Source organism: Triturus cristatus, chromosome 6 (assembly GCF_964204655.1).
Source record: "Triturus cristatus chromosome 6, aTriCri1.1, whole genome shotgun sequence".
Taxonomy (NCBI): Eukaryota; Metazoa; Chordata; class Amphibia; order Caudata; family Salamandridae; genus Triturus; species Triturus cristatus.
Window position 1 is genome coordinate 1,348,421,671 of NC_140589.1, and position 15,293 is coordinate 1,348,436,963.

The 15,293-nt window shown below is 50.0% G+C and overlaps 1 protein-coding gene across 1 annotated transcript in view; it reads left to right on the plus strand.

Annotated features, from left to right (window-relative positions):
- USP34 (ubiquitin specific peptidase 34) overlaps positions 1 to 15,293 on the plus strand; it is a 2,509,780-nt gene that overhangs the window by 1,377,400 nt on the left and 1,117,087 nt on the right. Inside the window, exon 49 of the mRNA XM_085612349.1 lies at positions 9,903 to 10,056. Coding sequence (XP_085468475.1) covers positions 9,903 to 10,056 — 154 coding nt within the window. The remainder of the gene's footprint in view (positions 1 to 9,902; positions 10,057 to 15,293) is intronic.

A 15,293-nucleotide genomic window follows, 5' to 3' on the forward strand; every position in this document is an offset into this window, starting at 1 on the left:
AGCCTCTCCAGTGCCCCTCGGGTGTTCACGAAAGTGATGGCGGTGGTCGCAGCTCATCTGCGCAGATTGGGGGTTCCAGTCTTCCCCTATCTCGACGACTGGTTGTTGAAGGCGGGCTTGCCCCAGGCAGTCGTCTCCCACCTCCAGACTACGGCCGACCTCCTGCATTTGCTGGGGTTCTCCATCATTGTGCCGAAGTCGCATCTGAGTCCCTCCCAGAAGCTCCTCTTTATCGGAGCGGTTCTGGACTCGGCCCAGTTCCGGGCTTATCCTCCGGAACAGCGGGTCTGGGATATTCAGGCTCTGATTCCCATCTTTCGGCCTCTATCCCGGGTTTCGGTCAGGTTGGTGCTGCGGCTGCTGGGTCTGATGGCCTCCTGCATCCTGTTGGTGCATCATGCCAGATGGCATATGCGGGCTCTGCAGTGGGACCTGAAGTTTCAGTGGGCCCAGCATCGAGGCAACCTGTCTGACCATGTCCTGATCTCGGAGGGCACTGCAAGACAGTTGCAGTGGTGGCTCACGGACCACGATTGGGTCAGTGGCAGATCCCTCTCCCTACCCCAACCGGAGCACTTGGTGGTGACAGATGCGTCCCTTCTGGGATGGGGGGGCCACATGGGAGTGGCGGAGATCAGAGGCCTCTGGTCTCCGGTGGAGTCCCGGCTCCATATCAACCTGTTGGAGCTGCGGGCGATCCGGCTTGCACTGAAGGCATTCCTTCCCTCTGTCCGGGGAAGTGTAGTGTAGGTGTTCACGGACAACACCACCGCCATGTGGTATTGCAACAAACAGGGCGGGGTGGGGTCGTGGACCCTTTGTCAGGAGGCTCTGCGCCTCTGGACATGGCTGGAAAATCAGGGCATCACCCTGGTGGGCCAACACCTGGCGGGCTCTCTGAACGCCAGGGCGGACGAACTCAGCTGCCGGTGCATGATGGATCACGAATGGCGTCTGAACTCGGACGTGGCGCAAGGCCTCTTTCAGCAATGGGGAGAGCCTTGGTTAGCTCTATTCGCCACCGAAGAGAACGCACAATGTCATCAGTTCTGTGCGTTGGAATTTCCAAGGCGGCACTCGCTCGGAGACGCTTTTCGTCGCCACTTCTGCCCAGAATGCTTAAGAAGATCAGGCGCGACCGGGCCCAAGTCATCCTTGTCGCTCCAGATTGGGCATGAAGATACTGGTATCCCGAGCTACTCAGTCTGTCAATCAATCCCCCGATTCAACTGCCTCTTCAGGAGGACCATCTGTCGCAGCAGCAGGGGACGGTCCTCCACCCGAACCTGTCCAGCCTCCACCACCATGCGTGGAGATTGAGTGGCGGCAGTTGATGCCATTTGACTTGCCTCCTGAAGTCTGTGATGTCATTCTGGCAGCCAGGCGTCCATCCACTAAAACGGTATACGCCTGCAGGTGGAACAAATTTGTGGCATGGTGCACAGCAAAGGCTGTGAATCCCCTTTCCGCCCCTCTTTCTGAGGTTCTCCTCTTTCTTTTTTCCCTGGCCCAGCAGGGCTCTGCTCTGGGCACCATCAAGGGATATCTTTCAGCTGTTTCTGCCTTCTCTTTTCAAGTTCCCTGTTGTAAATAGATTCTTAAAGGGCAATACTCGCATGTTTCCTCCTGTCCCCTTTGTAATGCCTGAGTGGGACTTGAATCTGGTGTTAACCTATCTGATGTGCGCTCCCTTTGAGCCACTTCATAACTGCCCTCTTCGTCTTCTGACTCTCAAGACTGCTTTCCTGGTTGCCATCACCTCTGCCAGAAGAGTGAGTGAGCTCCAAGCTCTTTCTTCTAAACCTCCTTTCCTCTCTGTCCATCTGGACAAGGTTGTTCTGAGGACTTGCCCTTCTTTTCTTCCTAAGGTGGTTACTGCCTTTCACATCGGACAGTCTGTTACCTTGCCCACCTTCTTTCCGCCTCCGCATCCCTCGAAAGAGGAAAAGAGGCTCCACCGCCTGGACCCAAAATGTGCACTCTCCTTTTATCTGGACCGCACAAAACAGTTCCGGGTGGACGACCAACTCTTCGTTGGCTACGTCGGCACTAAGAAGGGGCGGGCAGTGCACAAGTGGACCATCTCTCGGTGGGTCATTTTGTGCATTAAGGCCTGTTATTCCTTGGCTAAGAAGGATCCTCCTGTGGGGCTGAGGGCCCATTCCACTCGGGCCATAGCGGCTACTACTGCCTTGGGACAGGGAGTCGCTCTGCAGGACATTTGTCAGTCAGCAACGTGGGCTTCGCTGCACACGTTTGCCAAGCACTACTGCCTGGACAGCCAAGTCCGGAGAGACGGCTTCTTTGGCGGTTCCATTCTCCAGGACTTCCTGGTGTGATGTTGGTTCGCAGACCCACCACCTCGGTTGGTATTGCTGGGGTATCTATTCTAAGGTAAGGAATCAAACTAACGTGTTTCTTTCAGATGAACAAGTTACTTACCTTCGGTAACGATATATCTGTAAGAAACATTCGTTTGTTAGATTCCTTACCGCCCCGCCCATCCTCCCCGTTCTGCGAACTGATATCTAGGGTTAAGGTCATCCCTTTCAGGGCCCTAGTTTCATGGCACCAGTGACTGTTTCTTGCATGGTTCTGCGTTCCTGGCGCGGAAAGCTATGTACAGAACTGACAGCGCTCCAGGGCGGCGTCTAAGTACTCCGACGTCATCCCGGCGATCACGACCCTGACGATGGACACGGAGCCACAGACGACGCCTACCGACGCGCAGAGGTACTGCTGACAAAATCTTTCCAGATCCAGCCTGACGCCTGGGGATATTCTAAGGTAAGGAATCCAACTAACTAATGTGTCTTACATATATATCGTTACCGAAGGTAAGTAACTTGTTCTTTAGAGCAGGAAGGATGTGAGGAATCTGCAGCTAGATAAGGCATTATTGAAGGTAAGTTTTTTGTTCATCGCTGTAATGCAATGGTACTTCACATAGTTCATAAGTTTACCTTTGGCCTAAAGCATAACCTTAGATTTCTCCCAGACGTCTTATCGGCAGTGGTGCTGGAACAGTTTTCAAAGTGGTAGCACTCAACATCGACATCACCTGACTTAAGTGCTTTGACTGTCCCTTCCACACTACTGGTATACATTTTGAGATATTTGATCTTTACTTTAGAAAGCCAGCACACACCTGTCTTTATGTATGCATTTTAAAACCTCTGAAATACTGTCCTTCTTTCGCCTCTATCCCAGCAAAGGTGTCTCTAGTTAAAATGACATACTACCCTAAACATGCACTCCATCTGAACTCCTTCAGGGATATTTGAGGGTGATGCAGCACCCCTTACATCCCTACTTCCAGTGCCTCTCTGTTTTGGTGAAAAAGATAGGCAGTGTTCTATACCAGTATTAGCTGTTTGGAGGTTCTCACACCTTTATGGCTTTAAACGCTTATTAGGGCTCAAGTTGGACCTTATGATGATTTGGAATATTGCAATTGAAATCCATTGTATATAAGCTGAATGAATCTATTAATAGATAGTACACTAATTGGGGCTGTTATTTTTGGTAGGTAACCTTTTTCTCCACAAGAGGCCTTATTTTAGTGTCAATGGCGGGGGGCAGCGCACTCCTGTTAGTTCGGGTTAGAACAATAGTTTTATCACTTGTGACTTAGGTGCTGCAGTGGTATGCTCGCTGTCAATCGGGCATAAAGTCTGTGAGGAAAAGAAACTGACCATGCGGTAGTTGCCACTGCGCACAGTGCTGGGGGTGGCTATGACCCTTCGTTATTAGTCACCTTAACGTATACAAAGTAACCAAACAAATCAATTGAATTCAGATGACATATATTGATTCATATATGTAAATTATTGATACACATATACTTATGGATCATTTTTTGAACAGAACACATCACTTATAGTGCATCCTGATGCTGATACATTTATATCAATAAATAAACAAAATACATTTTTGGTTCATTCAATTTAGTACATGAGAGAATAAAGATGAGCCCAATGCATTTCGGGACCGACACGTCCCTTCGTCAGGGGCAATCTAAGGACAAAAACACAATAATAATAGACATTACTGATAATCGAACGCATACTTGTGATACTCAATGTAAACCATTAATGATGATTCAACAAGCTATTAGTCACGCTACATAGGAACTTAAACGTGCCACTATTTGTGGGGTTGTGTGAATACAACAATATATTGTGCTGAAATGGAGGCAGCAAGAACAACGCCACCAGAAAAAGTAATACACCGTGGTGATAATTAAAAGGGTGATGGTCTGTATTCTGCTAGGAATGCAGAGAAGTTAGGAAGTTTGGAGGTATGCATGGCGAGGTGGACTCACCTCGTGTAATGTACCAAAAGAGACCTCAATGAGGGTGAAATGACGGGCAAAGCGTAAATACCAGCCGATGCACTGCTGCGGGAGAAACAACAACAATGGGTTGGAAACAAGAGGCTAAGAAGCGGAGTGGTAAAAATGTGAAGAAAAGTGGCTTACCACTTACCAACAACTGTTCACGTGGAAAACACAGTGGTTTTAGGCTAAAAAACGAAAAATATACGGATGAGAATGGTGGGGCATCCCATCAATCAAACGGAAAGCAATGAAATCCAAAAAAACGAAGGTCGACGGTGAAGACAAAGATGAAGACTTACATGAATGTCGAGGAGACAGTTGGAACGCGAACCGTTAGAAAGGTGAAGACCGGTACCTGGAAAGGATACTCGCAAGATTGCAGCGTGCCGCTAAATACAGGCTAAAGAGAAAGGACGGCTCCGAAGAGTGACGTCCGTGGTGGATAATAGTGAAAATAGAAACAGGACAGGCGGACATCCGCCATGATGTAATGGTAAAAGTTACTCCGTCTGGAGGCATGTGCATGTGTAATGGGTAATGGAAAATAAAACATCAGAATGACACGTGAGGAACATAATAAGAATGAAAAAGTGGAAAAAGAAAATGAAAATACTGCAGAGCGGTGAGACTAAGATCGGCAACGGATCCGATGTGTGGCCTCGGGGCCAATCTGTACAAAGCATTTTAGGACTGCTAACTGCCCGCGTTTACACTCCAGGTCAGGAACCTAATGTGAAGAGATTCTGCTGTGGGAAAGGCTAATAAAACGTGAGTCAGAGTTACCAGGATAGTGTAGAAGCACTGCAGGGAGTAAACACCGAAAACCTGAAAATGTGATGATAGCTATAGAGAGAGTGGCAAAAGAAACAGTGTGAAGGCATCCGGGCGCAAGTGAGTAATTGGAAGGAAATGTAGATGGTATGAGTGTAGGAGATGGAATGTAAAGAGAATCCTGAGGGTTACTCTAGGTAGTTTTCTTATAAGAAGCATGACATATCTAGAGGCGAGACGGCGGGCCCTGACCGCCTACACTTTGGGCTGGGCTAGCTGGAAGGTCCTGTTGGTTTAGGGAGAGGCTGGGCCCCTGTATTGTATTGACCAGGGGGAGGGGACACATCGAAAGTGGGACCGGGGTAGAAGATGGGGGCACACTGACAGAGGGAGGGGGAGGGGGGGTAAGGGACCGGGTGGGAAGGTTGAGCCGTCCTTGGGAGAGTCGGGGATGCTGTTACATGTGGGGTATTTCCTGGACGGGCGGGGATTGAGAGTTGATTGTTGTATTGTTGTGTTAGAAAACAATAAAAGTTTCACAAAAAAAAAAAAAAAAAGAAGCATGACATATCCAAACGATCATCGTCGGATCTGAAAGGGGCCCTTGCATGCTTTCTGAGCTGGATTGGACGAGCAGTCGACAGTTTGTCTCCCCTGTCTTGTCGCCGTCGTCACAGGGAGTCTCCTTCACATCCTTGGTTTACTCCCGATTTGAAGCGGCTCAAACAACATTGTAAAAAGCTCGAACGGATCTGGCGTTCGGCCTTTTGTCCAATAGCTAAGGGACTGTTGAGAGATGCCCAGAAAATCTACTACCAGGCTATTCGGGAAGCGAAAAGCCTTTACTATTCCTTTCGAATTGAGTCCGCTAGTAACAATTCCAAAGAAATCTTTTCCATTGTTCAGAGCTTTATGGCCCCAAAAGCTATGGCAACGAAACTTCCTGTCTCTGCATCTTGGTGCGATAAGCTCTCGGATTTTTTTATCTCCAAAATTCGGACTATCCAGGCGACTTTTACCTCTAATGAGAGACCTTCGGTGGGCTGCTCCGCCCCGTTGGCTTCATTTTCGTTGTTCTCGCCGGTGACTCCGCTTGATTCCCTCAAAATACTTCAGTCCTTAAAGTCTGGGTCTCCGTCTGACCCTTGTCCGGCCAGGCTCTTGGCCTCTATGGCCGAGACAGTCAATTCGGAGGTGAATACTCTTGTCAATTTGTCCTTTACTGAGGCCTTGGTTCCTCAGGAATGGAAACAAGCTAAAGTCATTCCGCTCCTAAAAAAACCTACTCTTGATGCCGGCAATCCTGCCAACTATAGACCAATCTCTCTTCTGCCTTGTCTGGCCAAAATATGTGAAAAGGTAGCAAACAAACAACTGTCTGCTTTTGTTGAGAATGAGAGTCTTCTCCATCCGGCTCAATCGGGCTTCAGAGCTTCTTATAGTACTGAGTCTGCCTTAGTCGAGATGTCGGAGGCGATCCGCCATTGTTTGGATGCTGGGGGGAATGCTGCCCTTATCCTTTTAGATCTGTCGGCGGCATTTGACACCGTCCCCCACGCTTTGCTTCTATCTCGGCTAGCTGCTATTGGTATTTCTGGTTTGGTCTGGAAGTGGCTGGAATCTTTTCTTACCCTCCGGTCACAACAGGTTTGGCTTCCTCCTTTTGCTTCTTCCCCCCAGCCTGTTTCCACAGGAGTGCCCCAAGGCTCTTCGTTAAGCCCCCTGCTTTTTAATATTTACATCACGCCTCTAGTTCAATTGGCAGAGGAAGGTGGGGCCAAAGTGGTGGCATACGCGGACGACACTCAGCTCCTGTTTACGTGGGATAGAACTGACTTCTCTACCCATAGAGTACAGAGCTGTCTTGCTGCCGTCTTTCATTGGCTCTCTGCCGCCCAACTGAAGTGCAATGAGGAAAAGACGGAAATTTTACTCTTTGGCACTTTTCCACCTCACTTTAGGGACTCTCTCTGGCCCTCAGCTTTAGCCCCCCGCCCACCCCCCCCCCTCCTGTACGGGTTTACCTGTCAAAAACTTGGGGATCTGGTTTGACGAGCAGCTGTCTTTTATGACTCAAATAAAAAAGCTCACTGGCTGCTGCTTCGGTATTCTCAGATCCTTAAAAAGATTTTTACCTTTGTTACCTAGATCAGCTAAGGAGACTGTGGTTCGGGCGCTTATTCTCTCCCGCCTCGACTATGCCAATGGTCTCTGTCGGTCTGCCCGACTACCTGCTTAGGAAACTGCAGGTGATTCAGAATGCCGCAGCCCGGCTGGTGGTGAACCTTCCCAGCAGAGCCTCTATTTCTTCCTCACTTCGCATACTGCACTGGCTCCCTGTCAGGAAACGCCTTGAATTTAAAGCATTGGTTCTTGCGCATCGGGCTCTCCACGATGGAGGCCCTTCCTATCTCAAAAAGCGCTTCTCCTTTTACCAACCACCTAGGGTTCTGAGATCTTCTTCTCAGCTGCTGGCCTCTATCCCCACGTTCCGCCTTCAACGCATGGGGGGCAGATCGCTTACGTTCAATGCCTCTAGGCTGTGGAATGCATTGCCTTTAGCTTTGCGTGCTATTCAGGATGATCGCCTGTTCAGGAAACACCTTAAGACCCATCTCTTCTAACCTGTGTTCTGTCTACTGTTCTCTTAGCTCGCGCCGGGACACTCTTTTGAGTAGCTGAGCGCGTTATAAAACTCAGTAACATAACATAACATCATTGAGACCAGACGGGGTCAGGGTATGGAGTTTTTGGATCCAGAAAATTTATTTACGTAACAGCATGTTGGTTACGTCTACACCTGGTCGAACATTTATTGTCTCAATAATTTGGAACCGCAGTTGTGAGATCGTATGTTTAGCCTCGGTCCAATGAGTTGCAAGACTTGAGGTGGTGTTCTTGTGTCTAATTCTGGATTTATGTTCGGTTATGCGGGTTTTGATTTTGCGTTCGGTCTTCCCTACGTATGCTTTTCCGCAAGGACATTTGATACAGTAGATGACGTTAGCTGTGTTGCAGTCACTGGTGTGTTTGAGCTGTATCTTTATGCCAGATGAAGGATGAGTGAGAATGTTCCTTGTGATTACGTTGTTACAATGAATACAAGATAAACATCTTCTAGTCCCATGGTGTACACTTGGTTCCTTAGTGACAACCGGAGGTTTCAGGAGAGAGCGTAGATTTCTGCCTCTGGTGTACGCAAACAAAGGTTTATGTTGAAATAGGTCATGGAAATCCTCCTCTTGTTGGAGAAGTTCCCAACGGGAATTGATGATGTTCTTTAGGTTGGTAGAGATGGTTGAGAATTTACTCACAAATACCAGTCGTTGTTGGGGAATGCGTGGTTGTTGTGTGAGGAGATCATTGCGAGATTTGTCCATAGCTTTTGTTAAACAATTTGTCAGCACTTCCTGGGGATAAGCCCTTGCTGAAAACCGTTTGGAGGTTTCAAGTAATTCAAAAGAACTATTTTCGGTGTCAGAGCAAATTCTACGTATCCTGATGAACTGGGATAGAGGCAGATTCCTGATGAGACTTCGTGGATGAAAGCTTGAAAAAGCTAATAAGCTGTTTCGGTCTGTGGGCTTATGGTAAAAGTAGTTTGAAAATGATTGAATGCTGTTTTCACAACTTGCACGTCAAGATAATGTATAGTGTCTTCATGAATTTGATATGTAAGTTGAATGTGTGGATTGATGCTGTTGAGAGACTCAATCATTGTGGTAAAGGAAGATACGGTGTCATTCCAAATGAGAAAAATGTCGTCAATGTAGTGATAGTAGAGAATGATTTTAGACCACCAAGTGGGATTGGCAATGATGTTATCCTGTTGATGGGATGCCCCACCATTCTCATCCGTATATTTTTCGTTTTTTAGCCTAAAACCACTGTGTTTTCCACGTGAACAGTTGTTGGTAAGTGGTAAGCCACTTTTCTTCACATTTTTACCACTCCGCTTCTTAGCCTCTTGTTTCCAACCCATTGTTGTTGTTTCTCCCGCAGCAGTGCATCGGCTGGTATTTACGCTTTTGCCCGTCATTTCACCCTCATTGAGGTCTCTTTTGGTACATTACACGAGGTGAGTCCACCTCGCCATGCATACCTCCGAACTTCCCAACTTCTCTGCATTCCTAGCAGAATACAGACCATCACCCTTTTAATTATCACCACGGTGTATTACTTTTTCTGGTGGCGTTGTTCTTGCTGCCTCCATTTCAGCACAATATATTGTTGTATTCACACAACCCCACAAATAGTGGCATGTTTAATTTCCTATGTAGCGTGACTAATAGCTTGTTGAATCATCATTAATGGTTTACATTGAGTATCATAAGTATGCGTTCGATTATCAGTAATGTCTATTATTATTGTGTTTTTGTCCTTAGATTGCCCCTGACGAAGGGACGTGTCGGTCCCGAAATGCATTGGGCTCATCTTTATTCTCTCATGTACTAAATTGAATGAACCAAAAATGTATTATTTTTATTTATTGATATAAATGTATCAGCATCAGGATGCACTATAAGTGATGTGTTCTGTTAAAAAAATGATCCATAAGTATATGTGTATCAATAATTTACATATATGAATCAATATATGTCATCTGAATTCAATTGATTTGTTTGATTACTTTGTATACATTAAGGTGACTAATAACGAAGGGTCATAGCCTATTTTAGTGTGGCATCCAGCATAGACAGCTGGTCAATGTAGAGCATATATTTATCATGTTACTTTGAAATAACTTTGTTTTAGATATACGTGCCTGAAAATGTTGTGTGTATCATTCCAGGATTTAAGAAAAATGGAGTACAGCTAAACGAATCCGAGAGCTACGAATATGATTTGATAGGTGTGACAGTTCATACTGGAACAGCAGATGGTGGGCACTACTATAGCTTTATCAGAGACATAGTTAATCCCCATGCTTACAAAAACAACAGGTGGTGAGTGGAATCTGCTTAATATGTGTGCTCATTTGTAAGCCGTTGCAGTCTTCTGTTGCTCTGAATTGAACATTTTCTTATTGTAATTGTCTATCATCATTAACATTTTAACTAATTGTTTGCAGTGTCTTTTTCAAGAGTTTTTTATTTTCATTGCCAAAAGGGAATAATATTCATGGAAATAGGAAATTGAGGAAAAGAATTGGAAAACAATTTATTTTTGGTTCGAAACCTTAATCAGGTATCAGAGAAATAACTTTTAGTATTGGGAAATGTTCTTTAGACAACCTTTTTTGAATTTTCATTTGTTGACAAGCAATTAATTGTATCTTAGTTACACCGGATATTGCAGAGGTAAAAACATTTCACACCGAAAGCTCAACCTCTGCATGAAGTGAATTTAACACACAGAGGAATGATAAATGCTATTTGTTTATTGCTTATAAAATTGTACATGCTCTCTGAGTGGTGGATTTGAACTTAGGAGGAAGTTTTATGAGCGTGTGTTGTGAATTACTTGTAGTTGGTGATAATGTTTTTGTAAGGATTACAGTTCGGAAAGAGTGCATCTGATAGAGACATCTAGCAGCAGATTCCTTAATTTTGAATTCTCCCAAGGCGCCAGACTGGATCCAGAAACTTTTCAGCAGTATCTCTGCACGCCAGGGGACGGCGTCGTACAGCTCCACTGTGACGTAGTCTCTGGATGTGATGTCAGTGGAGCCATATAAGTCCCCTCCGGCGCGCGGACGTCAGTTTCTTCTGTGAACCCTCTGCGCCAGAATGCAGGGCCACTACAGAAACTAGTTTTGGAAACAGTGTGCTAAAAAATATCAAAAATCTTTGAAACCTCCAATAAATTCAACGAGAAACAGCGCTACATGACACCTTCTGCCCTGATGAATAACCCCCATATGTGTGAAGAGACCATAAACCACCTAATTTACCCGATACTGGAGCGGCCGTGCAGCATGGAGCGGTAAGGTTCCTGTGGCTGCTACTTTTAAAATAGGGATAATTTTGCTATTTTTATGCATCTGAAAGAAACACGATAGTGATAGATTCCTTAACTTAGAATATCCCCAGGCGTCAGGCTGGATCTGGAAAGTTTTAGTCAGCAGTACCCCTGTGTGTCGGTAGGCGGCATCGTGCGGCTCCGCCTACGTCGATGGCGTCGTAGTCGCCGAGATGACGTCGTCGGAGCTACTTAGACGCGCCCACGCGCGCTGACGTCAGTGCTTTCTTTTTCCGTGCCAGCAAGCGCAGATCCGAGAGAGAGCGGTACTCCTAGTTAATATTTTAACTTTATTTCTGAGACTTGTTTTGTCGAGTTCTCGACTTCTGGAGCAGTAGAGATGCCCGGGTTAACATCCTGTCGGGGCTGCCGTCGGAACAAGTCGGTGGCTGACCCACATGACGTGCGTCTCTTCTGCTTGGGGCACGCCCATGACCCCGAGGCGTGCCCTGATTGTTGGGTCATGGCGCCGAAGTCTTTGCGGGAGCCTTCCCGAAAGTTGTTGGAGGCCCGCCATTCGGTTTCGGTATGCTCAGTATCCCGCGGAAGGTCAAGAGACAGGTTGCGGGGCCGACACCACCGTTCGTCGGAATCGGGGACAGGTAAGTCAAAGCGCCATAAAAAGTCGAAGAAGCGACGTCCCTCTTCGTCTATCCCTCTTCGTCTATCCCTCTTCGTCTATCCCTCAACGGTCACGGGACACGGTGGAGGGGGCGGGGGGTCACACCTTCGCGCCTCCGGTGTAGCCTCCGTTATTGTCTGCGGCTTACCCGCCTTTCACGGGGCCGTACGCGACTCCGGAAGAGAAATCAATCAATCAATCATGGAATTTATATCGCGCACTACTCACCCGGTAGGGTCTCAATGCGCCTGGGGGAGGGGGTCTGTTACTGCTTGAACAGCCAGGTCTTGAGCTGTTTCCTGAAGGCGAGGTGGTCCTGGGTCAGCCGCAGGTGGACGGGCAGGGAGTTCCATGTCTTAGCCGCCAGGTAGGAGAAGGATCTTCCTCCGGCGGTGGCTCTCTGGATGCGAGGGCGAGGTTCGCGGATCGTAGCTGGCGGGTGGGCGTGTAGAAGGTCAGGCGGTCGTTGAGGTACCTTGGGCCCAGGTCGTGGAGGGATTTGTGTGCGTGGGTGAGGAGTCTGAACGTGATCCTCTTGTTGACAGGGAGCCAGTGCAGGTCTCTCAGGTGGCTCGAGATGTGGCTGCGTCGGGGGACGTCCAGGATGAGTCGGGCGGAGGCGTTCTGGATGCGCTGAAGTCTTTTCTGAAGCTTGGCTGTTGTGCCGGCGTAGAGGGTGTTTCCGTAGTCTAGTCTGCTGGTGACGAGGGCCTGGGTGACCGTCTTCCTGGTCTCGGTTGGGATCCAACGGAAGATCTTGCGGAGGTTGTGGAAGCAAGATGAGGAGACGGCGTTGACTTGACTGGTCATCGATAGGGAGGAGTCCAGGATGACGCCCAAGTTGCGTGCGTGGTCCGTTGGCTTGGGTGCGGTGCCTAGGGCCAGGGGCCACCAGGAGTCGTCCCATGCGGAGGGCGACGGTCCCAGGATGAGGACTTCTGTCTTGTCCGTGTTCAATTTCAGGCGGCTGGTGTTCATCCATTCGGCGACGTCTTTCATCCCTTCGTGTAGGCTGGCTTTGGCGGTGTCGGGGTCTCTGGTGAGGGAGAGAATCAACTGGGTGTCATCGGCGTAGGAAATGATGTTGAGGTTGTGTTGGCGTGCGATGGCAGCGAGGGGTTTTATGTAGATGTTGAAGAGAGTGGGGCTGAGCGACGATCCTTACGGGACGCCGCAGATGACTTCGGTGGCCTCAGAGCGGAACGGAGGGAGGTGTACTCTCTGTGTTCTGCCGGAGAGGTATGAGATGATCCATTCCAGAGCCTTCCCTTGGATGCCGGTGGCGTTGAGGCGTTGGACTAGGGTGCGGTGGCAGACCGTGTCAAATGCTGCGGAGAGGTCTAGGAGGATGAGTGCCGTTGTTTCACCGTTGTCGAGCAGGGCTCGGATGTCGTCGGTGGCTGCGATGAGGGCGGTCTCGGTGCTGTAGTTGGCTCTGAACCCGGACTGCGATGGGTCGAGGGATCCGTTTGTCTCGAGGAAGGCGGCCAGTTGCTTGTTGACGACCTTCTCGATGACTTTGACAGGGAAGGGAAGGAGCGAGATGGGGCGGAAGTTCTTGAGGTCGGTCGGGTCTGCTGTTGGTTTCTTCAGCAGAGCGCTGAACTCTGCGTGCTTCCAGCTCTCCGGGAAGGTGGCTGTGTCGAAGGAGGTGTTGATGATGTCTCGGAGGTGGGGTGCGATGGTAGCGGCGGCCTTGTTGAAGAAATGGTGGGGGCACGGGTCGGTCGGAGATCCGGAGTGGATGGTGTTCATCATGCGTGTCGTGTCTTCGGGGGTCACCTCGGTCCATGTCTGGAGGATGGCGGTGGGGTGCGTAGGTTCGACCGATGGGTGCGGGGGTGGGACGCCGAAGCTGTTGTGGATGTCGGCGATCTTGCGGTGGAAGTACGAGGCGAGGGAGTCGCAGAGGTCCTGCGAGGGGGTGATGTCCTTGTTGCCGGTGCTGGGGTTGGAGAACTCCTTGACGATGTTGAAGAGCTCCTTGCTGTCATGGGCGTTTTTGTCCAGTCGTTCCTTCAGAGCTTTCTTCTTGGTGGTGCGGATGAGCTGGTGATGTCTGCGGGTGGCGAGTTTGAGGGCGGTCATGTTGTCGGCGGTCTTTTCGAGGATCCAGGCCTTCTCGAGGGTGCGGCAGGCCTTCTTGGAGTCCTTGAGTTCGTTGGTGAACCAGGGGGCCTTCTTGCTTCTGGGCCTGGTGAGAGGGTTCTTCAGTGGGGCGAGGTCGTCGGCACAGGAGGTCAGCCACTGCGTGATAGGGTCCGTTGTCCTGACAGGTGAGTTCTGGCTGAGGGAGGTGGCGAGCTGGTCGACGGTGATCTTACTCCAGTTTCTGTGGGGAACCTGCTTCGGGTGGTGGTGGACCGTGTTCTTTTTGAAGCTGAAGTGGACGCAGCTGTGGTCAGTCCGGTGGAGTGGCTGAAGGTGACATGCTTGCTGGATGAGAAGAGGGGGTCGAGCGTGTGGCCGGCGTAGTGGGTGGGCGTGTTGACCAGTTGCTTGAGTCCGAGGTTGGCGAGGTTGTTCAGCAAGGTGGTGGTGTTGCGGTCGTTGTTGTTCTCCAGGTGGAAGTTGAGGTCCCCGAGGAGGATGTAGTCGGCGGAGGGGAGGGCGTGAGGGCTGATGAAGTCCGTGATGTCTTCGCAGAACTGTGCGCGTGGTCCCGGGGGTCTGTAGATGAGGGTGCCTCTGAGGGTAGTCTTGGGGTCGGTGTGGATCTGGAAGTGCAGGTATTCGGCGGTGTTGAATGCGTCGATGGAGTCAGTCGAGATGCGAATGGTGCTTTTGTGAACGATGGCGATGCCCCCTCCGGTCTGGTTGGCGCGATCCTTCCTGATGATCTTGTAGCCGTCCGGGATGGCTATGGCGATGTCGGGGGCTGAGGAGGCGTTCATCCAGGTTTCCGTGAGGAAGGCGACGCCCGGAGATGCGGTGTCGAGGAGGTTCCAGAGTTCCACGGCGTGTCTGTGGACGGAGCGGGTGTTGATCAGGATGCACTTGAGGTGGTTGCTGTTGTCCGTCTTGGTGGGTGCGGTGCCGGTTCGGAGGCAGGAGAAGTTGCAGGATCGGCAGATGAAGGGTCCATGGGTGCGTCGCGGGGATGCTCGGTAGCACCCGGGGGCTCGGGCGGTGTTGAGTGCGATGAGCGTGGCGGCATCGTAGGTCCTCCTACGTACGTACGTAGATACAGGTATTCCTGTCGGCCATGGGCCGTTTATTTACCCCATCGGGCCCCTCCGGCGCGCCTTCAGGCCCCATAGACCCGTAGGGTGGTTCTGCCCCGTACCGCCGCCTTTGGCCCTGGTTACGCCGGCAAGATACCCTGTGGCGCCGTTGTCTCCGGCCTCGCCGCCGTCTCTGGTGCCGCTTGCGGCGCCGGGCCTCGGCACCGGGGCCGATGCCGGCGTCGGGGCTGACGCCGGACACGGCGCCGTTGCCTCTGGGTCCGGACTATATCGAGCCTGGATTGGTCTATTCACTATTCCAGGTGGGAAGTTTATCCCCTTTCCCCGGGCCCCTCGCCCTTACCGGCCTCTTAAACTACCGGTGTACGAAGGAGAGTTCTGGGAGGGGTCTGAGGACCCTCTTGCAGCCCAATGT